General features: G+C 38.6%; 1 protein-coding gene across 1 annotated transcript in view; it reads right to left on the bottom strand.

Annotated features, from left to right (window-relative positions):
* Dhc64C (dynein heavy chain, cytoplasmic) overlaps positions 1 to 26,701 on the bottom strand; it is a 196,692-nt gene that overhangs the window by 104,750 nt on the left and 65,241 nt on the right. The window contains 10 exon segments of the mRNA XM_072306491.1: positions 476 to 648; positions 1,956 to 2,102; positions 3,366 to 3,575; positions 7,721 to 7,977; positions 8,695 to 8,917; positions 9,982 to 10,128; positions 13,440 to 13,553; positions 15,597 to 15,780; positions 22,787 to 22,908; positions 24,241 to 24,354. Coding sequence (XP_072162592.1) covers positions 476 to 648; positions 1,956 to 2,102; positions 3,366 to 3,575; positions 7,721 to 7,977; positions 8,695 to 8,917; positions 9,982 to 10,128; positions 13,440 to 13,553; positions 15,597 to 15,780; positions 22,787 to 22,908; positions 24,241 to 24,354 — 1,691 coding nt within the window.

Genomic DNA, 26,701 nt, shown 5'->3' with positions numbered 1-26,701 from the left:
GCAGTTAGCTCAAAGTATGCTAGGATATGAAAAAAAATCAAGAATGTTTTTGTAAAAAAAATTAAAATTTGTTTTAGGGGTCTCTGGAGCGCCCTGAAGGAAGCAGGTCTAACAATTGGTAAATCGGCTGAAGTATGGTCGTTTTCTCATGGAGATTACAGATTTACAATTCTTAGGGCAAAAATTTTGACAGTTTGGCCGTATCTCGAGCCGGAAAGCCGCGAACAGTCATTTGAGGGTCAAAATAGGGGGGGGAGAGCTGTCAATTGCCTAGGGTGGATAATGACACCTCTACACCAGTTTGATCTAGGCAGTTCCAAAAGCAGAGATAATAAATGAGAAATTTCAAGTAATTTGTTAAACTCCTAATCCACTGGTCCAAAATATGCCATACCTTAAAAAAGAACGGTATTTCGGGACTTTTTTTCTACCTCTTGCACTTGTTACTAGAGAACAAATCGCACCAATTACTAACCTGATATTCTGAAAACGAGAAGTTTCAACAGGTAACAGAGCTTTGATGTCCACACTCCCCGAGAAAATTCCCTCAAGATAGACCCATCGCCTTTGAACATCAATCCATACGTCGAATAGCGCATTAATACGGTTCAATTTTTCTTCCCAAGTCAGAGCTTCTTCCTCAAACACCTGTAAAAATTTACCAGCATAAATATTCAATTGCATGGGAGGGTTTGATTTAGAACGAAAGAGTTAGTGAAGTTATGTGCACTAAGCAGAATGACACATGGCTTCCTCATGTAGAATAACCCCTATTTTCCCACCCCTTCAACTTAAAGTGACATGAAATTTTTCTGATTAAGCGTCATTGTTACATAGATAATTTGCAGTATTAATCAGAGCAATGTGGAAACTGAAACGAACATAGGAAGTTTTGTATCATTTTTTTACTTAATTCACTTAAATTTGTGGAAGGCTTCTACAATTTTCATTTTATAGCTAACAAACAAGATTTTTGCAGTTTCCACATTCGTGCAGAGCATGGAGTACGTCAAAAAGTTTTGAAAATTTGAGGAATTGTGGGAGCCTCTCATGATTTTCCAACATAGAGACAACATATACAAGTACAGAATTTGCAGTTTTCACAACGGGTCACTAAACCTTGAGTGAGGTTTTTACTTGCAAACACACTTTCTTCTATGGTAAATGACGCATAGAACAGAGAACACAGTGCGTTCAATGAAACCGTGATAAAGTAACTCTGGAACCGAGAATTATGCAGTTCAAAATGAGTAACTTTTCTGCAAATTTGAAACGCTCCGGTTTTGCGCCAGACCGGATGATATCCAGCAACGATCAGAAGCAAAGACGGGTTTCTGCAACTATGAGGTCGAATGTTTTTCTACTCCTCATACAAGAAAACAATAGGGCGGTTATAACTATCTCCAGAATCAAATTGAAGCGAATCTTGTTCATGTCATCAGTAGTAAACAAACCAAAATTCCATATTAATCAGTCAGGACGCAAAGTTCATTTTTTGGGTCTTGAGAGAACTAGCTGTTTGACCCTAAGGGTGAGAAATTTCGCCATCTTGGATTTTGGACTCTTCAAGAGGCCAGGTGAATAATGAATACAGTATTTGCATTCTGTGACTAGAAATCTGAAAGAATCTATGCAATACATGATGAGAGACGCTGATATAGAATTTTTGGTTACAAAATTTCAGCAATTTCAGTCGCTGTCAAGGAATTTGAGGCCTGAAATGAATTAAGAAGGAATTCAGAGAAGGGAAAAACCCGCTTGTCCTTTTTCTATTTAGTTTCTTTTCATTTTTTGGCCACTCGTTTTGAGTTTTGTTCAGTTGTATGATCGTGTTATTTTGTTCTTTCGTGAATACACGTTTCAAAGCCAGACGTTTGTCTTTCACATCATGCTCTCTGGCTTTTCTCCGGCGAAACTGGCAGACAGATACTCCGGTAAAAATGAGAGAAATTTACTTTATAATAGGGTGAGAGCTTCATAGCTGCAACAGAATTAATGTGCTCCTTCACTTTGTTGAATAAATCATCCCAGCCCCTGATGAGACGGCACTTGCTTTGATAATTGATGAGATCCAGCTCGTAAGTTTGCCATGATTCTCTGACCTGAAAGAAAAATATCCGCTTCAATTAAATTTTTTCAATGGGAAAGACACTGTAGATCAGATATTTGCACAATCAAATATTGCGGTAAGTTGGAAAATATGTGAACATAAATGTTGTAAACTATGATTGTAATGAGAGTGATGCAAATACTTCTTGATATTTCCTTCCTTAAAAAGAAAAAAAATTGGAGTACATTTCTATTTTTTTTCTGTTTCACTGAATGGAGTGAATAAGCTGATCGTTTGAGCAGGAATTGGTGAAAATAATTATTCTGATTGAACAGATTAAACGATGCAAGTCGGTTTCAAGTTTCTGAATACTTAATTTTCAAACAAATTTTCCAGTCTGGATCACTTCCTCCTTCAATATCTTTTTCATATAATTACTTGCAATTTTTGAGCATCCATAATAATATTAATTACTTAATGAAACAATTTTGCATGTTTTAATACAAATATTTTGACAAGGATGTTCAAAGATACGCTTGACTAAAAACAATGGCAGCAATGGCTCTTCATCTAAGGTCTATGAAGATTCAGAGGATGTTCAAACAAGTAGGAAATTTTGAAAGTTTGAAAGCAGCAAAAAGCTGTTAAACAAATATTACCTTTTTCAGTCACATCATACTGCTAAAAGAGGAACACTTAGGCTTATTTAAGTACATTAACATGCATGTAAATAACAGGATGGTGGAGTAGTGCTGAGTCAACAATATTTTAAAGGGAAGTCAATGCAAAAAAAAAACCAAAACTTAGCATTAGAGTTCCAAAATGATTTCAAATGAGTTTCTAAGAAAGAATGAGGAGGCAAAGTTTTCAGCCGAGGCACAAGCAGTATGCATTGGAATACTATGCTGGAGTCAAACTAAGAGATCTATACTGGTTTCGATCTTCTTAGACCTCATCAGTAGACCACACTAAAGATGATGTTAGTCACATGACAAGCGCACAATCACTGTAATTTTCGCATGGTCCAGGAGACGAGAGTCCTTTGGCTGACTGTGTGGGCTTCCTTATACGAGCCAGTTGGGGTTAGATAATCTCTTTATAATTAAGCTTTCCAGGAAACTGTTCCTACTAGGTGCTCCTTATTCCCTTAAAATTTGAGCTAATATTATTTCATGAAAAACCACTGAGCCTGATGAGATTCATTCCGATTGTTAATAGAAATATTTGGAAAATATTTATTTTCTTTTTTAAGGAAATTTGATGGAAGGTGCAGTACATTCCATGCACACACAAGTTTCTTGGGAAATGATATTACCTGTCTTAGGAACTCTTCCAGAGCCATTTCTCCCTGAGCTGTTAAGATGATTTCTTTAAGGATGGCCTCATTCATTTGAAGGTCAACATCCCAGACTTGGCCTAGTGTGAGATCTGACAGAACCCACTCAACTCTCAGCTTCCTCATCAATTGTTTCCAGTGACGCTCCTTTAAAGCATCTGATTTCAGCTCGACAATCATCATATTTACCTTTTGCATGGAAATAAATTTCTTCAATTAATTGATTTCAGATCAATTGTAAACAGAAAAATAAAAATATTCAGAAATACGAAAAAGTTATCAAAGGTAATTCACAAAAAAACTTTTGTGTAGAATTCAAAGAAATATCTGCCTACTGCAGACGGTGCGACCTTGTCATTTGCGGGAATTTTTAAGCAAGATCATGGAGCATCAATTCTGTAGCCCTGACTTGAAGGATTTACCCAAGTAAAAAGGTAGTATATACATAAATATATAACTGAGATCTAACGAACCTTTACAGCCGTTTTTTCCCAAAACTATTCACACGAACAAAACCAAACTAAGCATGGATCTTCACTTCAATGTGATCTACATCAAATTTCATTTTTGGTGAACATCGGTTCATTCCTCAATTCAGAAGTGTCAAGGCCATTAGGGGTTGATTTTTCTAACTCGTCCAAACGTGGCCGCTGATACCTCCTTGGACTCATTTTGTTCATGCCTTCAAGGCAACCTATATTCACCCACCCTCTAAAACCACCCATTTGTGGGGGTGTTCAAACAAATCCTTGCCGGTAAGCTATCCCTATCGTCTGAAACCGATGCTGGTGGCGGTACCGACAGTGGCGATGATATCGATAACGGCCAGCCTTATCGGAGTTCTGGGAGCTCGCGCTCAATTCATTGTTGCCCTGTGTGTCGGTTTGTCAGATTTCTTGGCGTGGCAGTGCTTAAAATAGATGTACGCATGGCAACAGCTTATTTTCTTCAGCTCCGAAAACTCAGATCGCTATTGGTAAGAGACCTCTTATCTTAATTTTTTCTTAATTTTAATTATTTCTTAATTTTTTCTGTTTTGGTAGTTTACCGACAACCGATAAAACAGCCCGACCTATTTGCCTGAAACCAAATCCAAAGGGGAGTTGATTTGCTGATTCTTTCGGTTTATTAGGCACACCTATTTTCACTGAATTGATCAATCGAAATCTACCTTTTTGTTTCCACTTTGGCCGGAAAGCGTTTTTGTTTTTTGATTTCAAATTTGGGCTCTCCGTGAATAGTGGAGTAAGTAATAGGATAGGGGAGGGGGGGGGAACAGCATTGTGCAACTTCTAAAACAGTTCCAGTCAATCTAAATTTTCTATAATCTCATGGAAAAATCTTCACTACCGAAGTATACAAACATCAAAGCGATATGAGCCAGGATATATGTTGCGGATATTGAACAACATTCCGAGACACTCAGGAGTTCACATGTCTCACTAGTATGGATGGATTGGTGGGGATTTGGTTGAGGGCACCCCAGGATATTCTCCCTGTTTCTATGAAAGCTTTAGCAATATACTTTTAAGGCTACCTATAAACTTTGTGAGAACTTTCATTCTATCATTTTTGCACCTATCCAGGGATACTGGTCTTTGATAAGGACGGTGAAATCTTTCAGTTATTTCAGAGATTTCACACTAAGTATTGTCTGCGCATTAAAAACACAGAGCAAAAAATAAAGAAGAAGAAAAACATGTTCGGCTTTAATTTTCTTAAAGCAATTTGAATTCGTTTCTACCTGCCTTTGTTACTGAACTTTGTTCACTCTTGCACTGATAACGAGTGCAGAGAAACAACGAAAAATAAGATTTGTATGTGATAAGAACCAAGGTGTTGTGTTTAATACTTATTAATCACTGAGGTATCTTTTGGCTTACGCCATCTTCGGAGTACAAATAGGTACAAAGGACGACGGACCGGTCTCACGGGAAAAGTGGGCCCGGTTAATTCGGCTGCGCTTTTGATATGTTGTAGGTCTTAACCTACTGATCAAAAGTGTCAAGGGGCATTTCTTCCTATCTCGAAGTTTTATCCCCCATTTTGGGGGTCAAAGTTGCCAAATCGGCGTATAATTGGTAGTTATGACACCCGGGTTTGTTGGTCGCCTATAAGATTCTGTAATGGTTTTTTAAGTCTGCTGTATCCTCTGAATAGGCTAGAGACCATCCGAATTCAAAAACTGAACAGTTTTGCCGTATGGGGAAGAGGGAAGGGGGTATTTACGCCACCGATTTCAGTGTCGGCGAGTCGCATTAAACCGATTCTTTCGCCATGTTTTGGAGAATTTTCTATGCAAATGTTTGCGACTGCATCTTGAAAGGTCGACTAAGATGCAGCTCAAAATATAGTCCCGGAGGGGGGGGGGGGGGGGCGGCGGCGGCAAGTGCGCCACCGAACTCGGGCAGCGAAACCGGCTTGCGCGGGTTGGATCAAACCGATGCTTCTACCATGTTTTGGAGAACTTTTTACAAAAATGACTCCGGCTGCTTCTTGAAAGACTGACTGAGATGCAGCTTAGAACATACCCCCTGGGGGGGGGGGAGTTCGCGACTGAACTCGGGCAGCAAAACTGGATGCGCGAGTTGCATTAAACCGATGGTTTCGTCATGTTTTGGAGACTTGCTTATCCCAATGGGGCCGACTGCATTTCAAAAGGTTGACTGAGATGGAGCACGAAGTATGCTGTAAGAGAAAGGAGGCCTCTCAATCCGCACCCTCCGTCGCAATAGGATCTCTCAGCACAGGTCAGTGTGGCACTGACACATAGTATAGTAGTGGCACTTTTCCGATCCATATCGATGTGGCCAATATCGATCCATTTTACAGCTAGCAATGAGATTATCCACGAATCAGCAATTAATCTTCGTTTCTGGAGAGTACATCCAAGAGATAATTACCCTAAATGATAGCGTTACGGAGGATGCCACATTAAATTGGATGTAATACACAACTACTAATCATGCAGTCCGTGGGAGGCAATATATGCAATGCAATAAGTTCTGAAGGTATTTGACCGGTTCTGGTTTATTCATTCTTTCTACCGGAGCTCCATTAGTAATGGATCAAATCCTGGAAGCTCTCAGTGCAGTTGAAGAGGCAAGCTCACTGAGATTTTTCTACTTAATCAAAAAATCTAAGAAAAAAACAAGGTCATTTATTTATTCTTTTTAATATTTTTTTTTCTCTTTTCAAAAGCAACTAACCCTTACCCTCACCAAAATTCTGAGATGCATCAGGATGTGCTGAAAATTGAATGATGCGTTAAATGTTACTAAGTTTTAATCGTGCTAGCAACGTTAAAAAGTGCCACTTCTATACTAGTGTCAGTGCCACACTGACCTATGCTGAGAGATCCTATTGCGACGGAGGGTGCGGATTGAGAGGCCTCCTTTCTCTTACAGCATACTTCGTGCTCCATCTCAGTCAACCTTTTAAAATGCAGTCGGCCCCATTGGGATAAGCAAGTCTCCAAAACATGACGAAACCATCGGTTTAATGCAACTCGCGCATCCAGTTTTGCTGCCCGAGTTCGGTCGCGAACTCCCCCCCCCCCCCAGGGGGTATGTTCTAAGCTGCATCTCAGTCAGTCTTTCAAGAAGCAGCCGGAGTCATTTTTGTAAAAAGTTCTCCAAAACATGGTAGAAGCATCGGTTTGATCCAACCCGCGCAAGCCGGTTTCGCTGCCCGAGTTCGGTGGCGCACTTGCCGCCGCCGCCCCCCCCCCCCCCTCCGGGACTATATTTTGAGCTGCATCTTAGTCGACCTTTCAAGATGCAGTCGCAAACATTTGCATAGAAAATTCTCCAAAACATGGCGAAAAAATCGGTTTAATGCGACTCGCCGACACTGAAATCGGTGGCGTAAATACCCCCCCCCCCTCTTCCCCATACGGCAAAACTGTTCAGTTTTTGAATTCGGATGGTCTCTAGCCTATTCAGAGGATACAACAGACTTAAAAAACCATTACAGAATCTTATAGGCGACCAACAAACCCGGGTGTCATAACTACCAATTATACGCCGATTTGGCAACTTTGACCCCCAAAATGGGGGATAAAACTTCGAGATAGGAAGAAATGCCCATTGACACTTTTGATCAGTAGGTTAAGACCTACAACATATCAGCCGAATTAACCGAGCCCACTTTTCCCGTAAGACTGGTCCGTCGTCCTTTGTACCTATTTGCACTCCGAAGATGGCGTTAGCCAAAAGGTACCTCGGTGATTAATAAATATTAAACACAACACCTTGGTTTTTATTCACATACAAATAAAATGGTGTGGTTCAAATCAAGCCTTATTAAAAAATAAGATGTACATCATTCCTTACTTTGGTATACCCTTGAAGAAGTTTCTTCACATACTCATATGAAGAGTATTGTCTCAGGCGGGCAGGCAATTCCTTCAGCTGTGAAGTGAGTGCATCAAGTTGTTGCCGCAACTTGCGTGGTTGAATGGACAACCACGGCTTTTCTCTAATTTCATCTATTTGCGTCCAAATGCGGCTCAATTCTGACCAAACACCACGCAGATCTTGTAACTCTTCAAACACAACCATCATCCGGTCTTCACTTGTACTAACACCACCTGGAATACGAGGAGATGTTCAAGTTGTTGCGATGAATAGATGTTATTACAGCAAAAAATAAAATCCATATCTCTAAATGATTTCAGCTACGGATCTTTACAATCATTCCTGTTTCATTTTGCCTGAAAAAATGTTCGAGAGTAACAAAGGGTTTGCACAGGAAAATTGAATCTCTTTTTATGGAAGTTCTAAATATTCTGGCTTTACAGTTTTTTTTTACAATTTTTTTCCTGACACCAAAGGCACAAGGAAAATGATTAAGAAGAGTGGAAATATGCTCTGAGTGATGTTATAGAGGGGTATTTCTCATCTAATGTAGTGTATTTCAGAAGATATGATCATTCTGTTATGATACTTCCAGTCTCTGTCCAATTCAAGTAGTACCGCTGAAGTAGCTGCAGTACATCCTTATGTTCAGTTTTCTTTGTAATCTTCATTTTCGCTCGTGAAATGAAATAACTTCTCAGACACCTGCAAATTCTCTATTGTGGAGTTCTAGACAAACTATTCCAGAAATGCCTAAATTAGCTGAAATTTGAGCCAAATCAGCTTCACTCGGATTTGTTTGAAAGCCGAAGAGTTGGTTTTTAAAAGTTGGTTTTCCAAATCTGCACAAATTACGGGTCAGCTCCTTTCCTCTCCCTCATATGAAATTGAGAAACATACTGCTTTTAGGACTACCTATTTCTACAGTGAGATTAATTACACATAACTACCTGGATCTTGAAGCTCAAGTGCCTCCTTCGCCTTGGCAACATTATCTCTCTCTTCTTTCAACTTGCTGAACTTGGTCTCAGATATCTGAAGTTGCTGCAGCGCCTCATCTGGACGAAGCTGTCCTCGCACTGGTTTATTCTTTTCCCAATCCGACAGGAAGTCATTGGTCCGAATTTCTACTGCCTTGTCTTCTGCTATGATCTTCATCTGAAGACTTTGAACCTGTAAATTCATTTGAGGTCAATTAGATCTCAATACATGGATGGAAAACAGGGACATGAAGCCAAAGTAAGTTTTGAAAAAAATGTATTCAAAGTTATAAATTGTACCTTAAGTTATAAGAATGATTAAATTGCAGAACCTGAGGTAAATTTCAATTTTGAATATGCTAGAGCTGCAAACCGAAAAAACAACTTAAAATGAATTTAATATGAACACGTATTCTCAGAGAGGAGCTGAGCGTTACAATTGAGGTGGTATTGGAATCGAATATGAACAAGATGTCTCCCATCTGGTACAGGGATACAGACAACTGTATTGTGGTGAGAGAGTCGAGCACGAAACTGGGACCCTGTTCCAACTCAAAACTAGGCAGGCGCTTCATTGGATTTTGATACATTGATGGTCTTCAGGTGCTACTTCCCATTTAACGATGGACTGGAGGTGCCTGAAGAAACTTTTGAGATGGATGATGCAAATGTAAAATTTCTAATCGCTGGAGATGTTTTATGGATTTAGATAGAGGATCATGTTGGCAAGGCGACTGGGAGACACGCCAGCGCAGGTGCATAATAGCAGACTGGATCTAGTCGAGGGGGCTGGTGCTGCATGACATTGGGTCAGAAGCTATACATATATCATTTTAGTCTGCTGACAAAAGATTTAACTGACTATTCAATTTTAAAGGAGAACTGACAACACCATTCCGGTTCTTGGGCAGTTTCTGACATCAGAGTCCATTAGAACATTCATGTTACTCACTTCACTTGATTCAAGTTACTCAATGGGCGGGCACAAGGGACACCACAATTGTACAAAGAGTGGGACGTCTCTTCTTATCAACAGCTGATTACAGACTTTGGTGTCTAACAAGGCATTTTACGATTTTGCGGAAAAATTTTCTGTAGTCAATGTTTGAAAAAGGATGAATTATAGCTTTCATTCTTCATCTTCTAACAAGTCTAAGACGTTGGCATAATTTGGCTATGAGATCAGTAAAACCCAAAATTAGGGGCTAAGATCTTTTAAGGGATAGACAGCATAATTGTGGGCCGAAAAAAACTTACCTGAATCTGTATTGAAGAATCTTTCCTTTTCATAATTTCATTGAAAGCACCCCATTCACCTTCTATGTTATCAACATGAAGCCAGTTGTTCGGAAATTGGAACCTCTGCCGTTCTAAAATTCTCTGACCTTCACGATAAACCTCAACCTAGGAACAAATCAAATAAATAATGAATCCAGCCTAAACAGCAATGAAGAAAAACTCTAAGAAAACCGGTATTGTATAAATTCATAAAACTAACTTTCCATTTACTTACCCAAAAGAAGAGAAAAACGTGTGGCCTTGCAGTAATCGCAATGCCTGAGATGAAGTAAGATACTGCTGCGTAGCCGGAGAGAGAATCGACAGATCTTTTTTTATAATTTTCTCAATGACTGAGGCAGTTAGACAACATCAATCCTTAGCCTGTCAGATGCTTTACTTGCTTGCTTAACTTCGTTTAGGCTCCCTCTAGCACTCAATGTGTTTAGCTACCTTCTTAAAAATGACTGCTATTTTAATACTTTTCCTAAAGTTTTTTTTTAACTCCACTCCTTCTGTTTTCCCAACTCTTCAGAAGTCCTGTTCCACACTTACCCAGTTTTACTTGCTCCCCCTCCTTCTGAAAAACGAGGTGTGTGGATGATGATTCACACCAAGAAATACTTCATAAAACGTTGTCTGGAGAAGTTACCTGAGAAAACTTTTTTACAAATTTTGATTCAGGAATCTATTTATCAACGGACAAATGTGCCTTTAATGGGACTGATAGGTTTTATCAAACCTGCGAAATTGGATTCAGAATATTTAAAAACACTATCGCCACGCTTGTTTTATAAGAAACTGACATTTTTTTTCAATAATTTTAAAGTGAAAAAAGTAATCAATAAAAAAATAAATTATGACAAAACCGAAGAGGGGATTAGACATTGCCGTTTCATGACAGCTTGCAAAGTCAGCCATTAAGTCATCTTCGAGATGGATGACCTTGGACCCAGAAGAGAACCTCCTGCCTAGGTGTTCGGGGTACGTTGCACGTGCCCTGAACAGCTTGAGCTAGATAATATTATAGAAGTAGAGACCACATTACATGGTGTCTAAAAGTCACAAGTCCCACTTCCAACTTTTTCCCCTTCAAATGAGGTCAACTCGATGTAACTTTAAATCATCTTATTAATGAGGGTAGTTCCAACTTCTGAGTTGAAATTAACAGGGGGAGTGTCCAGCAATTCCTTAGAAACCATTTGCAATTATCTCAACTTTTCAACTCTAATTCTGAGCTTTATTATTATTCGAGTCTTGAAGTGATTCCTCCATCAACTGAAGCCTTCCATTTATCATCGTTGCTATCATTAATTGGGTGAAAGGACACTTTACTGCCATAAGCGGTGGGAGCATATGAGCGAAACTACATTGACAGGGAAAAGGAAGTTTTGTTTTAATGGATATCCCAGGGTAAGGGCACCAAAATGCCCCTCCTCACGAATTATGGATTTAATGGTCTAAACCCTTTCAGAGGGTCCAAAAAACATGGTTTTGGGCAATTTATACCGCCCGAATCCAACCACCCACCCCCTCCCCCCCTCCAGCCCCAAAAAACCCATTTTTCAGAGAATTTTGGGGTATATTCAAGTTTCATTCCATATTACCCGCATTTATCGATGAAAATGCACTAAACTTTCACCACATATACATCAGACCACTCAGCTTCTTCGGTAAAAAAAAAATCAAATTTATCGAATCATATTTAGACCCCTTAAACAATTCGTAAAAATCGTAAATTTTCAATTTTTTCAGATTTTAGCTGTTGAAAAAACGAGAGCACATACATCCTTTTTGTTGGCTTAAAATGTACGTAATATACCCAGTTGTTACCAAAAAAAATTCAAGCCTTCACGCATGGTGCGTCCCACCAAAAAGATGGTGTTTTTGGTGCCAAAATGGTCAAAATGGCTAGCTCAATAACGGCTTACTCGCGCACTATCAAGATTCTGTGACAAAATCACTAATTTTTGGTTCCAATATTTCAAGAAGCATACCTTAGTATCGCTAGAATAGGTTCAAGTCGTTCGAGTCCTTGTGGCCTACGTTAAGTATCGGTTTTAGGCGCCAAAACAGTCAAAACAGCTATTCCAATAGAGGTTACTCACAGTCATTTACAATTTTCGAGCAAAATCACCTACTTTTTCTCCCAAGCGTTTGAAAATCATGCTCTACTCTTTTTACCAAAGGTTTCAGGTCGATCAAGTCCCTGGTCTTACGTGTTAAACCGGTGTTTTTGTCACTAAAACGGTCAAAATTGCCATTTCGGCAGAGGTTACTGGCAAGCGATTGAGATGATCGAACGACTCATCAGACTGTTTGCTTATCAACATTTGAGTAGTATGCCTAACTAAGTCGATCGGGTACTTCCTGTAAGAAATCTTGGTCTCTGGGTGAAAAATTGCTACTTCAGTGCAGTGCCAATTTTACTTTTACATAAAAAAATGAATAATTATGATTACTTGTAATATTTAACTTTGGGTGAATAAAATCGCTGTGTTAATATGAACTACCGCCCTACATTAAAAACCATCTTTGTACCATGGCCCTATAATGACTGGTCTTATACGACCTGCATATTTCATACAATCACCAGTACAGTGCCGATTTTTAATTTTTAATTCTGGTGATTAGATGAGGTATGCAGGTCGTATAAGACCAGTCATTATAGGGCCATGGTACGAAGATGGTTTTATAATGTAGGACAGTGGTTCATATTAACACGGCGATTTTATTCATGTAAAGTGAAATATTACAAGTAATCATAATTATTCATTTTTTCATGTAAAAGTAAAATCGGCACTGTACTGAAATAGCGATTTTGCACCCAGAGACCGAGTTTCCCGAGAATTCCGAGAATCTTGATAGCCAGCGAGTAAGCCGTTGCTGAGCCAGCCATTTTGACCGTTTTGGCACCAAAAACACCATCTTTTCGGTGGGACGCACCATGCATGAAGGCTTGAATTTTTTTTGGTAACAACTGGGTATATTACGTACATTTTAAGGCAACAAAAAGGATGTTTGTGCTCTCGTTTTTGTAACAGCTAAAATCTGAAAAAATTGAAAATTTACGATTTTTACGAATTGTTTAAGGGGTCTAAATATGATTCGATAAATTTGATTTTTTTTTACCGAAGAAGCTGAGTGGTCTGATGTATATGAGGTGAAAGTTTAGTGCATTTTCATCGATAAATGCGGGTAATATGGAATGAAACTTGAATATACCCCAAAATTCCCTGAAAAATGGGTTTTTCGGGGCTGGAGGGGGGGAGGGGGGTGGGGTGGTTGGATTCGGGCGGTATAAATTGCCCAAAACCATGTTTTTTGGACCCTCTGAAAGGGTTTAGACAATTAAATTCAAAATCCGTGAGGAGGGGCATTTTGGTGCCCTTACCCTGGGATACCCTTTCGAGGTAACTTATTGCAAAGAAATTTACCTGCTTTTCCCAAGATTTGATATTGCGCTTCAATGACTGAACGTAGGTAATAAATGAGACAGCATCTGATGTACTTGCTGATTCAATTGCTTGCTGTTCCAATTCACTACGAGACTGAAATCAAAGAAGAAAATTTATCAATTTTCAAAGAAGTTAGACGTCGAGGAGAGCAAGGAGTTACATTTTCCAAAATTATACTAATCTCATATTTGCTCATATATATAGCTCCTATATGTGGAATCAGAGGCTCTTGACTATCATCATATCAAAATGACATTCTGAATAACTCTGAAAGTGTAAACATACTAAAAAAAACTGCCTCTATTATTTACCACAGCTTCCTTTTTAACAGTATATACGGAAAATGTAGTAATTCCTACATCTTCTAAATACCTCTGGACCTTTGTGAGGATTTAATAAGGGACTGCTATCACCTATCATTAAAAGTTGAACTTTTGCATTGACACTCAAGACATTCTCTTGGGGTTACATAAGATCTACTTGGGTCTAAAGGGATGGTAAAACGACGGAATTCAACAACAAACTTTGTCCTTCCCATATTCTAGGTGCCTGATAGAATTAGCTGCAATTTTGCAAGCACAGCTGTTTTTTCCCTTCCTTCATGCTTTTTTGGTCGGAACTTTCCACACTGCAGAAAGCCACACTGCGTTGACAGGAACGCTTCAAAACGTAAAGTGGGGCTATGTTTACAATACTGTAACTCCCTTGTTATTTGAGAAAACCCAGCATATGTAAATGCCAAGTTCCTTCAAATTAAGTAAATTATTCAAAGCATTAACTAGACTCCCATTTTTTTTCACGTAAAGCTGTTATTTTGAGGAAAACACCTTTTTAAGCCATTTAAACTGGCAACGAATGCTCATCAGATTGGTGTGAGGAAGCTTTACACTCGGATTCAGCGACCCAAAATACATGAGGTAAGTTAAAAAGAAGCTTTACGCCTAAAACAAAATTCCAACAAACCTATTTTTTGGCAACCTGACTTAAACTGATAATTTCCTAAGGTTTTGTGTTCTATCAAGGCAACTTCTGCCAACAATTATGTTCGATCCAAGCCCCCTACTTACAAACTGCATCATTGATCAGTCAATTGCAAACATTACATTGATGGTGGTCATACACTAGATGCATCTTTAAAAACTATTCTATGCAGTAGGTCTTCAAAACCTTCTAGATTTTTGACAGTCAGAGAATCATTGTGAGATTGTCTCTAGGATTTCCCTATGCTAATACAATGTTTTTGAACTTAGCAGATACTTCTTGACACTCAAGAAATTCTGCCACATTAGAGGCATTGACCTGCATGCTGGAAGAATATAAATAATCATATCTATATACAGGATGAATGAAAACTCACCATTTTCCCTCTAAATTTATACCTAATTGAAAGGAGTAAAGATTTGAAACATAAGGAACGTTCCTAGGTCAAAAGGAGCTACATTTTATCCCCTTGAAATTTTCAAGGCAGTCCCCTTGCAGGGAGGGGGGGGGATTTAAATTTTTTCCATAAATTCCGGTTTTTTAAAAATCAAATGTCAATTTGCATTTCTCAAGTCAAAATACCCCTAGATACCGAGTTTCAGGCAAATCCATCAACAAAAAACCGCCAATTTTAGCCATTTTAAAACCGTTTGAGATAATTACTTTGGATTTAGGCGAAAATGTTTCTTTTTTTATGTGTCTTCAAATAAGGTATCACAAGGGGGGTCTTTCCATTTGAAAGAAAAAGTTAAGATCCTTTCCAGCCCCCCCCCCCCCCCCCCCCGGAACCTCTTGAAAATTTTAAAGCCGAAAGACGTGGCTCCCTTCGACCTATGTATGTCCCTCTAGTTTCAAATGTTTACCTCCATCAGATATAAAGTTGAAAGGAGGGGGGGTTTGGGACTTTTCGCTCACCCTGTGATTAGTTCCTTTTTGCGGCTTCTATCGGAGCATTGGATTGTTTTTATATTTGCCTCAATTTAATAAGCTTGATAACTCTTTCTATGCGAGTGCCTAAAAATAAATTATTAATTAATAATGCTACTGTAGAAAAATAACAAAATAAGAAACGGTAATCTTGAAACCATTCAAAATAATGAAAAAAGAGCCACTTTTGTGAGAAATAAAAGGTTATTCAGAAAGAGAGAATATTACCTTCGATATTTTTGTATGAAATTGAAACATTTCATTTCCTAAAAGAGAACCAAACTTGCTTAAGGTGTCTTTGTGCCAAGCATCATACTTGAGGGTTACTTTACTTTGAACTTTGGTATAATCAATCACAAAGGGGCCAAATTCTTTTCTCGTTTCCGTTGTATCAAATGTCGTCCTCGCTTTTCTGAAATAAAAATAGAAGTAGGATTAATTCTTTGATACTTTAACATGAAAAGATTGACTGTTGAGGAATGAAGCTATGGGTGCAAAAACGGAACTTTCTCAGGAGAGCCCTTTGCGAGTTAATCAGGTCTACACATTCTTCCTACCCTTCACTAACACTGCACAAAATACGAATTAAATCAGATAGTAATTTATTACACGATGAACTATTATAGAAGAAAGTAGCAACTTATCAGGTAAGTAAATGCATCTCTTGGGACTCATCTGATTATGTATTGGCACTGCAGGTGCAATCGCCAGGTGCGCCATCTGACTGCTAGCATCAGCAGCAGCCGCTCACAGCCAGCCAATGGTATTAATGAGATCAAAGTTCACTACCTACCTCAACTGCAAATATTTTTATTAAGAGTACCATTTCTGATTACAAATATACATTGGTTCTAACTCATCATCGAGACAGTCAAGATATTGCGTCGATGCACGAAAGATATTTGCCACAGTATGATTTGTTTTTTTGGTTTTAGAGGGAAAATGAGTCAAAAAGAGCATATATGTGTTACGCACAGATCATGTAATTGCCCAGTTCATGAATTGGGCAGATTTTTGCTCATTTCATGAATTGGCCAATGTTGTTGCCCAAATTGTGAAATGGCACCAAAATTGCCTATTTCATGAATTGGGGCAGAAAGAAATTGCCCAATTCACGCATTGGGCAAAAATTGGAAAAAACGCTCACACTCGATTTGTGTAATTGCCCAATTCGTGAATTGGGGCATGTGCCGATATTCGTGAACGAGGCAACTGCTGAATATTTGGTTAAAAGGTTAGAGAAAGGACGACAGTACAGTAGCCCGGTTATCAAGATTCTATCACTTATCTAGGTGCCGCACATAGATACCTTTACTGGAGGTGATCTCTTGTTTACGTTCTATTAAAGAATGTTTTGTTTTGAATAGCCAGTGAACAGCTAGCCGTCCTGCCAATTTGCCTAATTCATGAACTGAGCAATTACACGATCTGTGCGTAACATATGTACTGTAATTCAATTCAAGTATGAAAAAGGACACAATACATCTAAAGAAAGTTGAATTGACAGAGAAAACACATTAATTCTAAATGGCTTGTCTCAATTTATGCAGAAAAAGCACTTCATCCGGCAGCTTTAATTAGTTACTTCAATCACAAAATTACATTCAAATAAGGATGGCAACCATCATTATCTTTTATACGACTTATACAAGGTGTCCAAAAATTGACGTACTTACCTTTCAGGATCGATTTTCAGACTAAAATTTGACTTTACAAATATACCCAAGAACGCTTCATAAGTGAGCTAAGCGCTTCTGAAAATACCATTTCTTTTCTTTCAAATTGATGTAACTCCTTGTTATGTTGTCGTAAGAAGCTACAACTTGGAGGGGGGGAGGGAGGGTTATTTTTAAGCGTAGTGTTCATTTTTTGTGTTTTCAAGGGTGTGCATTTTCGGAAAATTATGTAACTAGAGTTCCCAAATTTTCAAATTGCAATAACTTTTTTGGTAGATGATACTTAGAAAAATAGATTACAGATCCCTAAAAATTAAGCGGGGATGCACACAATTTTCCAGCATTACGAAGCAAGAGAGCTTTGAAAGTTTCAGATTTTTGAAGCTCCTATTGGGTAGGTTTACTGCAAGGGCTGTAAGAAAACACAGTGCATAGATAACCTATGAAGCATTTTCGGACATGTGTGCATAGGAGAAAAAAGTCATATTTTGAGCCGAAAATAGGTCCTGACAGTTGAGTAACTTAGCTTCCAGACACCCTGTATACATATAGGTGGGGCTAATGTTTTGAACAACATCGTGCCGAACATGTTGTTGGGAATGACATTAAAACTTTCAATCCCTCATATCCTGGAACAAGGTTTTCCAAGAAGTGCCTTTCTTGCACCCAAAGTCTCAATCAAGTCGTACAAAGTGTTCACATAGTTCCAGACTACTTCTCGATTCATAGAAAATTTCATTTACAAGGTCAATTGAGGACCATGCCGGAAGAAGGGCGTATCTCGAGATACGCCCTTTTTTCAACATTCTGCTTTTCTGATTCTACGTCGAATAGTGAGAGTATCCTCCAAGTTTGAGAAAAATCTGTCGATTTGTTACGTGAATAATTGACCTGTAAAGTACACCGAAGATACGCCCTTCTTCCGGCCAACGAACTTTCTCCTCTTATTTACACATTTTGCCTTCCGTGATATGGATTTTTACCTGTTTTCTGGTGAAAGAAGTGTCACTTCCATTTTGTTCTCATTAGAAGGAATAGTTTTAGCCGAATAGAATGATTATTTATTCATTTTTATTTACTGTACATCACAGAACGTGAAATGTGAGAGTTACGATTTATTGCACATATTACATTAGTAATGTTAATGCAGTCCGAAGCTTTAAGTTTCGGAGTTGTTCGGAGTTGCAAGTTTATAAACAAATTCTCGTGACTCTATGTATGTTTGATGTAAGATACACAAGTACGCGATAGTGAAATCTCCCAAATGGCTGCTGTGATGACGCGCCGCAGCGTGGAACTTCCTACATATATCAGCCACCTTACTCGCAGGCGCGAACGTATACTTCTCGAGAATATTACGAAAAATATTGCAGAAACTTTGCAACATCGGACAGATCTTAAGTTTTTTAATCAATAAAAGTGGAAATCTGTCGCATGAACAACTACAGAATATTCAACATGGGTTTTTTTATTGAAAATGATTACCCGACGAAGCGCTTGGGGGGTTGGAGTGGGAAGCGGTCAAGGGGCGTACCTTATCTGAGAGTTAATTAAATTTGGCAACATTATAAGATCAATGAAGCTTAACAGACAAGAGCTTACAGAATTTTCATCAGATACTCTTGAAAAATGACAAGAAAAGTTCTCTATAGGGGCATTTTTTTTTTTTTTGAATGATTAAATCAATGCATTGTCCATCCTCATAACATTGGAGCATTCGGTGATGAAGGTTTGGCCATTGAAAAGTTCATTTTTACGGACAATGTATCAAATTATTAAGCAACACTCGGTTCAAACATATAAGGAATTCCACAGTTTAAAATGACAACCAAAGAAAAGACAATAATTTTAAGAAGAAACCGCTATACCAATAAGGTTCATTTCTGGACGATTGGCAACACAGCATATCCCATACCGTTGGAAGGGGGGGGGGGGGCAAGATGTAATTGATATTAGACAAACAGAATCCAATGGGTGCAATTCGTAACCAATTGAATGTTCGACCACCTTTGGAGACCCTCCAGACTCAATAAGGAGCAACAGCGGATTATAACAGTTTTCCGACGACAATAACAATGCACTTTTCTCATGTACGTGCAACCGGAAAAGTTCAGTTTTTCCCGCTAATAAACCTCCGATTTTAAAAAACTATAGCTCGTTAGAAAGCTGAAGAAATTCTGCAGAAACTGTTTTCTTTGATTTCCTTTAAATTAATTTTGTCACGAGATACAAAAGAAGGAAATCAACTTAGTAGTGAATTTAGTGTCTTCAGCAATCACAAGTGCGCCCAGAAAAAGCTGGGTTTCTCTGCAACCAGTGACCCGATCTTTAAAAACTTTGGCTCGTTAGAATACTGAAATGTATTAGCAGAAAGTCATTTCCCCGATTTTCTTCTTTTTCATTACTTTATGAGTTATCGAAGAAAAACGATCCTCTTTTTTATCGTACATACAAGGATTCCGAAAGAAGGGCGTATCTCTGGCTTACTTTGTCCAATGATTACAGAGGGCAAATTATTTATTTCTTTTAAACTTTTAATGGATTTCAAAGCTGTAGGATCTAGTTTAAGAGAATTGACTTTGGTTTAACCAACTGCTGCATTTCATTTTTCGGGACACCATTTCAAATCTTCAAATGCGTTTTTCTAACGACGCTGAACCTTGTACATACGCCCTTCTTCCGGCATGGTCCTCAATTGTCCTTTTTTTTTATGGCTGAAAATTTTGATGCTAAATAATACAGGGTGATCCAAAAGTCCCTTCCACCCCCTCTAACTTTTTACCTAATTGAGGTAAAGATTTGAAACTTGGGGGATATTCCTAGGTCAAAGGGAGCTACTTTTTGGTCCCCCTCAAATTTTCAGGGGGGGCCCCCCTTAGGGGGGGGGGCAACGGCCCCCAGCTTTTAATTTTCAAATGGGAAGACCCCCTTTGAGATAGCTCGTTCGAAAGAGCATAAAAAAAGAAAACTTTTCGCGCAAACCCGAAGTCAATATCTCAAACCGTTTCAAAATGGCGGCCGGTTAAAGTTCAAAATGGCCGAAAATTCACACCAGTTATTTGTCGATGGATTTGCGCGAAAATCGGTATGTAGGGGTATTTTGACACGAGAAAAACGAATTTGACGTTAGATTTTCAAAAAACCAAAATTTCCAAAATGGCCGCCGGTTAAAGTTTAAAATGGCCGAAAATTTTCACCTCGGTTTTTTCCTGATGGATTTGCCTAAAACTTGGAATTTGAGAGTATTTTGGCATAAGATAAACAAATTTGAACTTAGATTTATGAAAAAAACAATTTTTGGTCATTTTGAACTTTAACTGGCGGCCATTTTGGAAATTTCGGTTTTTTAGAAAATCTAACGTCAAATTCGTTTTTCTCGTGTCAAAATACCCCTACATATCGATTTTCGCGCAAATCCATCGACAAATAACCGGTGTGAATTTTCGGCCATTTTGAACTTTAACCGGCCGCCATTTTGAAACGGTTTGAGATATTGACTTTGGGTTTGCGCGAAAAGTTTTCTTTTTTCATGCTCTTTCGAACGAGTTTTCACAAAGGGGGTCTCCCCATTTGAAAATTAAAAGTTGGGGGCCGTTGCCCCCCCCCCCCAAGGGGGGCCCCCCTGAAAATTTGAGGGGGACCAAAAAGTAGCTCCCTTTGACCTAGGAATATCCCCCAAGTTTCAAATCTTTACCTCAATTAGGTAAAAAGTTAGAGGGGGTGGAAGGGACTTTTGGATCACCCTGCATGGAATCAGCAATAAATCTCTTAAAACAGCACACACAAACAAAAGAAATGGGAACAAAATAGAAACAAATGGAAAAAGCACAGTAAAAAACTGTGAACTGAACTCAGAAGAGCAGGGGAAAATTAAAAACCCAGTTAGCAGTAGCTATGCATTATTTTGGAACAGTGCATCAATTTGAAAACAAAAAGGAAAGCTGCTACTTTGATGCAATCACAGAAGACAGCTCAATATCTTAGTAAGGATGGAAATGTGCGAGAAAAGAGGAAAATTGGTAAAATTGGATTCGGTATGTATGGAAAACTTTTTGAGAACAGAGAGGTTGAATTTAATAAAACTATCGAATTTTAACAGTAAAAGCTGTTACATTAAAACTTTAAAATATTAAAAAAAAAAACTCATGCTTTCACTATGAAATTATATGTTGGATGCGTTTTGGTGGCTACCCGGGCCACCATCATCAGCTGATTGCCGACCTTGCAGTCTTTTTGATAGCCATACTGTTGGCTGCACAGGCGCGTTGGTTTCCGGTGTTTTCGTGGGCAGGTGTGGTGTCCGTGGTTCAAATGCTTTTTGTGAAGGTAGAGATTGCAATAACCGATTTTGGAGGCACTCGAAATCAGAGTTAATGAATTTTCCTTTTATTTTTAAATATCTGGAAACTTTCCAAGGTATTAAGCATGCCGATTTTCTGAGCAGCTCTCATTAGTTTCGGCTCAAAATCAATATTATGCCCTCCCTCGCAAAAATGTTTGGCCTCAGCTGATATGTCTATTTCTCTGTTGAGATAATTTCTTCTGTGTTCGATCCCCCTCCGTCTGATGGTCCTTCGGGTCTGACTAATGTAGACTCTGTCACAGTCATTACATTGGATTTTGTAAATCCCGGACATTGGTTCATTTGGTATTCTGTCCTTAGAAAACGATTGAAATGTTTGTGTGATGTTGTTTCTATTTATGGGTGCTACTTTTGGATTATATTTTTTGAAAATTTTCTTTAACTGGTTTTAGAATTTTGGATGAAACATGATGGTGGCAAATTTGTCATCGAGGAAGGGCACAATAATAATTTTGAGCCAAAACTGATAAGAACTGCTCAAAAAGTCAGCATGCATAATATTTTGTAAAGTATCCAGATATTTAAAAATAAAGGGAAATTAATTAACACTGATTTAGAGTGCCTCCAAAATCAATTATTGCAATCTTTACCTTCAAAAAAAGTATTTAAACCACGTACACCCCGCCTGCCTACGAAAACACTGGAAACCAACGCGCCTGCGTAGTCAACAGTAAACCGATCAAAAAGATTGCAAGGTCAGCAGTCAGCTGATGATGGTGGCCCGGGTAGCCACTGAAACGCGTCCAACATACAATTTCTTAGTGAAAGTATGAGTTTTTTAAATATTTTAAAGTTTTAATTTAAGAGAGAGGTTGGTAAATTTCAATTTAAAATGTCTGGAAAACTGTTTACTCAAGGTGGTGGAGGGTAGCCATGATAAGGACCAAGCCAGACAAGATGAAAACAAGGAAAGAACAGTTGGAATTTCAGCCATAAAAAATAGATTACGCGGTGCCTACATATGCATAACATGAATGCGTCCTTGTAAGGGTGATTTTGATGGATGCCGATCTCCTTACCGTATTAATTCTTTTGATAGCTTTATGTACCAAAAATTATTATCATTTTTTAACAGACTAGTTTTTCAGAGGTGGTTGCAGCACAGTGTTCCCAGGTGCTCCGTGTGCGAGATCCGTACGCTCTGCCTTTCTCCATGCTGCTATTGGCTACTTCATCATTCAGTGACGTCAGGCGTATGGAAATTTTAAGAAAGGGAAGGGTTTTCCTGTAAGGTTTTTGTCCGTACCCTGTCCGGAAAGAGGAAAGATCCGCAAGGTACGGATATCCGTACGCTTGGGATCACTGTTGCAGCACTTCTAAATTTTGTCGATCAGCAAAGGGTTTTGAAAATGGAAAACAAATTTATTGTGGTTACTTACTTAACATCACTTAAACATCTCATCCACAGGCTGATGTCATCACCCAGTTTTCCATACAGTGATTCTGGCTGAAGATCCCACAATGACTGATATGTGAGCCACTCATCCATGTAAGTTGTCATCTGTGAATTGGAGAAAAGTACAAGTAAAATGAGAGATTTAAGGAAAATTTGATTGCTAACAATTTCCAGATAAAAACGTACTTAAAAAGAAATAAAATATACATTTACAATGTGGTTCATAAAATGAAAGTGCAAGGAAGGAATATTTTTAATGTATCATAAACCACTTGTCGAGTGTGTTCAATAATGCAGCCCTGCAAATTTTAGTTCATTTCATGTGGAAAGATGTCACAGTGGCATTATGTGACCATATCTGATAGGTGTCTTGATATGAATATAAACTCAAAGAGGGAGTCTGGGGGATTTTCATATTTCCACAAGATATGAACTAAAATTTGCAGGGCTGCATCATTGAACACACTTGACAAAAGGTTAATGATACATTAAATTTCCCAGAATCCCCCCCCCCCTCCATCCTGAGGGGAATCTCGGAGGCCAAATTTGAAAATGGTTAAAAATTGAAGCCCTGAGAACATAAATTTAATCAGTGAGGACAAAGCCTAGGAGTACATCAGACAATTTTGCAGAATATGGAAAATCGAGCTTAAAAGATAATAAAGCACTAGAGATTGGCACTTTCATTTCAAAACAGTATCCTCTCTTTTGAAACAGAGAAGCTGTAATCTCAATGATGGAAATTCAGCACAAAGAAAAAACTACTCCATCGCAAAATGCACTGCTGTTTTAGTGACAGCTTAGTCAAAAGGAAAAAATAATTTAAAATCAAAATGATAAGTGATTATTAGTAGGTGTAGTATGCAACATTTTATGACGCAAGCCATTAAGTTAGGAGCACACAAATTCTGTGCACTCCCGGTTTGAGCTTGCAGGCACTGCCTGCATAAATTCTTTGTTCTTGCTTTCATATATGATCCAGGAATGATACTTTCTTAAACACAACACGATAAGGCAAAAAAGGACTTGGTGATTCACAGTATGCACACTGTCGCTTCTAGGGGTTGTCGATAATTTGATTTTCATACACACAACTACTTCAACCAAGCACATTTTTTCTTGTGATTTTGTGTTTTTCTTGATTTTGACAGTTGTAAATGTACAAATTAAAGCTTTTGAACGGCTGTTGTCTGATGTTTATGACAGAGTGTACTGTGAATGCGAGAATCTCAATTTCCAGTACTACTATGTGAGTTTTATGACTATTCAGAAGTGTACAAAGAATGCAATTTAAGGCAAATTGAATTTTAAAGTTGCTTGCAACCGGCAAAAAAAGAATTAAATGTTAATTATTTGATGAAACAAAATCTACAAATCCAAGGACAAAATTGAAGATGTTGTTTCTTCAGACTCCATTTACCGTAAAGTTTGTAATACCTGTTTGATTTTTTTATGGATGGCCTTATAAGCTGCTTCAAGAACAGCCGATCCTCCAGGTAATTTCGTTAAGAGATTGCGGTAAGTAACAGAAGTTGGACGTTCTAGGCCAAACTGCAAACAAAAATGATCTTGTATTAATCAACAAACAAAAATATATCATACAGTCAACCCTTCTTTAGTTGAAATGCGACAGGACCAAGCTTGAGTTTGAAAACAGAGTTTAGCTACCATTCCTTGGGTAAAGTTGTCACTGAAAAACGCAAATGTCATAGCAATTTGGTGAAGAGTCAAGGAATACTGTGGTGGTTTCCAGGATCTTTCAGCGAAAGATTCTGGAAACCCCATCAAACACCCTCCAACCAACTTTGGTGTAAAGCTCCAGTGCGTCGTGGGTGGTGCGCTCGGGCGACGCACGGCAAGCCAGAGGCAGGCTGAAAGTGGGTCGCGCGGGCATTACACCCGTGCAAATGCTGAGGATTGCATGATGTGACTTGTCTTTGCATCGAATTTAGCGGAAAGAATGTCCGATCGTGGCCGTCTTCAGCCCGAAAAAGTGACGATTGTTCGGCCAAAATTGCTGACCGATCAATCGTCGGGTTTTCCGGCTTAGAGTGCGGACACCGCCCCGGGCAATTTTCCGCAGTGAGTTGCGTTTTGGATCTGGGTGGAGCGAGGTTCCTGGTCTAGCTGAAGTCGTGTGTTTGGCTCGTTCTCCCCCCCCCCCCCCCGCAACCCTTACAATACAACTGGCTAAGTTTACTTCAGTGAATTCCGAATACAGCAAAAGTAGACACTTATGTCAAAACATGAAGTATTTTGCTATTTCCTTTTTGTTTACTTGCATCAGACACGTGACTTATCATGCTTGCAAGAATGAAATGCTGAGAGTGGACGACTTCAGCGGTTGTAGGTACGCTCTCCCTTGCACAGAGTGACTGATTGCACAGCACAACAAATATCTGATTTTGATTCGTCCTTCAAACCAAAACCAATCTTTATCGATTCCTAGGCGCTAAAGAAGCCCGAAAATGGCCATATTAACTTCAGGAAAATTGGCTGGTCCTCAGGGCGCCGCCATTTTGAATTTTTCAAAATTGAGAAAACCCACAATTAGATTTTTGCAAATATCTCCTCAACAGTTCATCTCACGAAAAAACAAAATAACCAACGGAAAGAACATAAAATTTCCTACCGAAATCATCCTCCTTTATTTTTTCTAACTTAATTTTTTAGTCGTGAAATTAACGTTTTCTTCAAAAATTAGCTTAAAAAAGGCGCATTTTTGCTGATTTTAGGAGAGACTTAGCTTCACACCTCCAGCCACGATTATCTGAGAAAAAAACTGTTATGCTCATTGAGAAGAGCGTAATATTTACTTCTGGAAAACGTATGTCAATAGTTCCTATACTTGATTTAATCCTGTGAAACAGCAGTTTATTAGCTCCGTCCCTAAAATGTGATTTGTTCGACCATTTTCCTTAGAATCACGAAAAACAGAGAAAAAAACCCTAAAAACGAGACCCGGACTGAGTAAATAGGTGGCAAAATAATGCTGGGTCCACACTATTTGGGGGGGGGGGGGGGTGAAACAAAGGCAGAAAGTTCAAACATTTTCAATCGGAGTTAAAAATTATGAGCTCCAATGAGTATCAGTACAAAACTGAGGGGTGAAAGTGTTCAGCTCAGGCAGTTTGCATTGAAATATTAAGGTGAGGTAACGTCGAGAGATCTATACTTTTGGGTCTTTTTATACCTCATCAGTAGATCACACTCGTCATGTGAACTCAACTGAAAATCTCGCAAAATCCAAGGCGGCATCAAAGCTCAAGTTCGAAGCACAAGTTTTGTTATTGCAAGACAGCAAGTTTCGTACTGATACTCATTGGACCTCAAAATTTTTGACTCTGCTTGAAAATTTTTGATTTTTTTAGCTTTTGATCTCACTGACGTGTGATCTACTGACGAGGTCTGTAACAAGACCCAAAATTATAGATCTCTCGCTGTGACCTCTACTTAATATTCTAATTCTAATTGCCTGAGCTGAACGCTCTTCCCCTGCAGTTATGTACTGCCGTACTGGTTATCCATTAGAGCTCAAAACTTTGGACTCCAATTGAAAATTTTGGAACTTTTTGATTTTGGTTTCAAAATAGTGTGGATCCAGCACTATTTTGCCACCTTTTTACACAGTCCGGGTCACGTTTTTAGGTTTTTTTTTTTTTTTCGTTATTCTGGGAAAAATGGTCGAAAAAATCACATTTATGGGGCGGAGCTAATAAACTGCTGTTTCACAGGATTAAATCAAGTATAGGAACTATTGATATACGTTTTCCAGAAGTAAATATTATGCTCTTCTCAATGAGCATAACAGTTTTTTTCTCAGATAATCGAGGCTGGAGGTGTGAAGCAAAGTTTCTCCTAAAATCAGCAAAAATGCGCCTTCTTAAAGCTAATTTTT

The sequence above is a fragment of the Bemisia tabaci genome, chromosome 1 (assembly GCF_918797505.1).
Source record: "Bemisia tabaci chromosome 1, PGI_BMITA_v3".
In the NCBI taxonomy this organism is placed as follows: domain Eukaryota; kingdom Metazoa; phylum Arthropoda; class Insecta; order Hemiptera; family Aleyrodidae; genus Bemisia; species Bemisia tabaci.
This window is presented reverse-complemented; position numbering and strand designations above follow the sequence as displayed.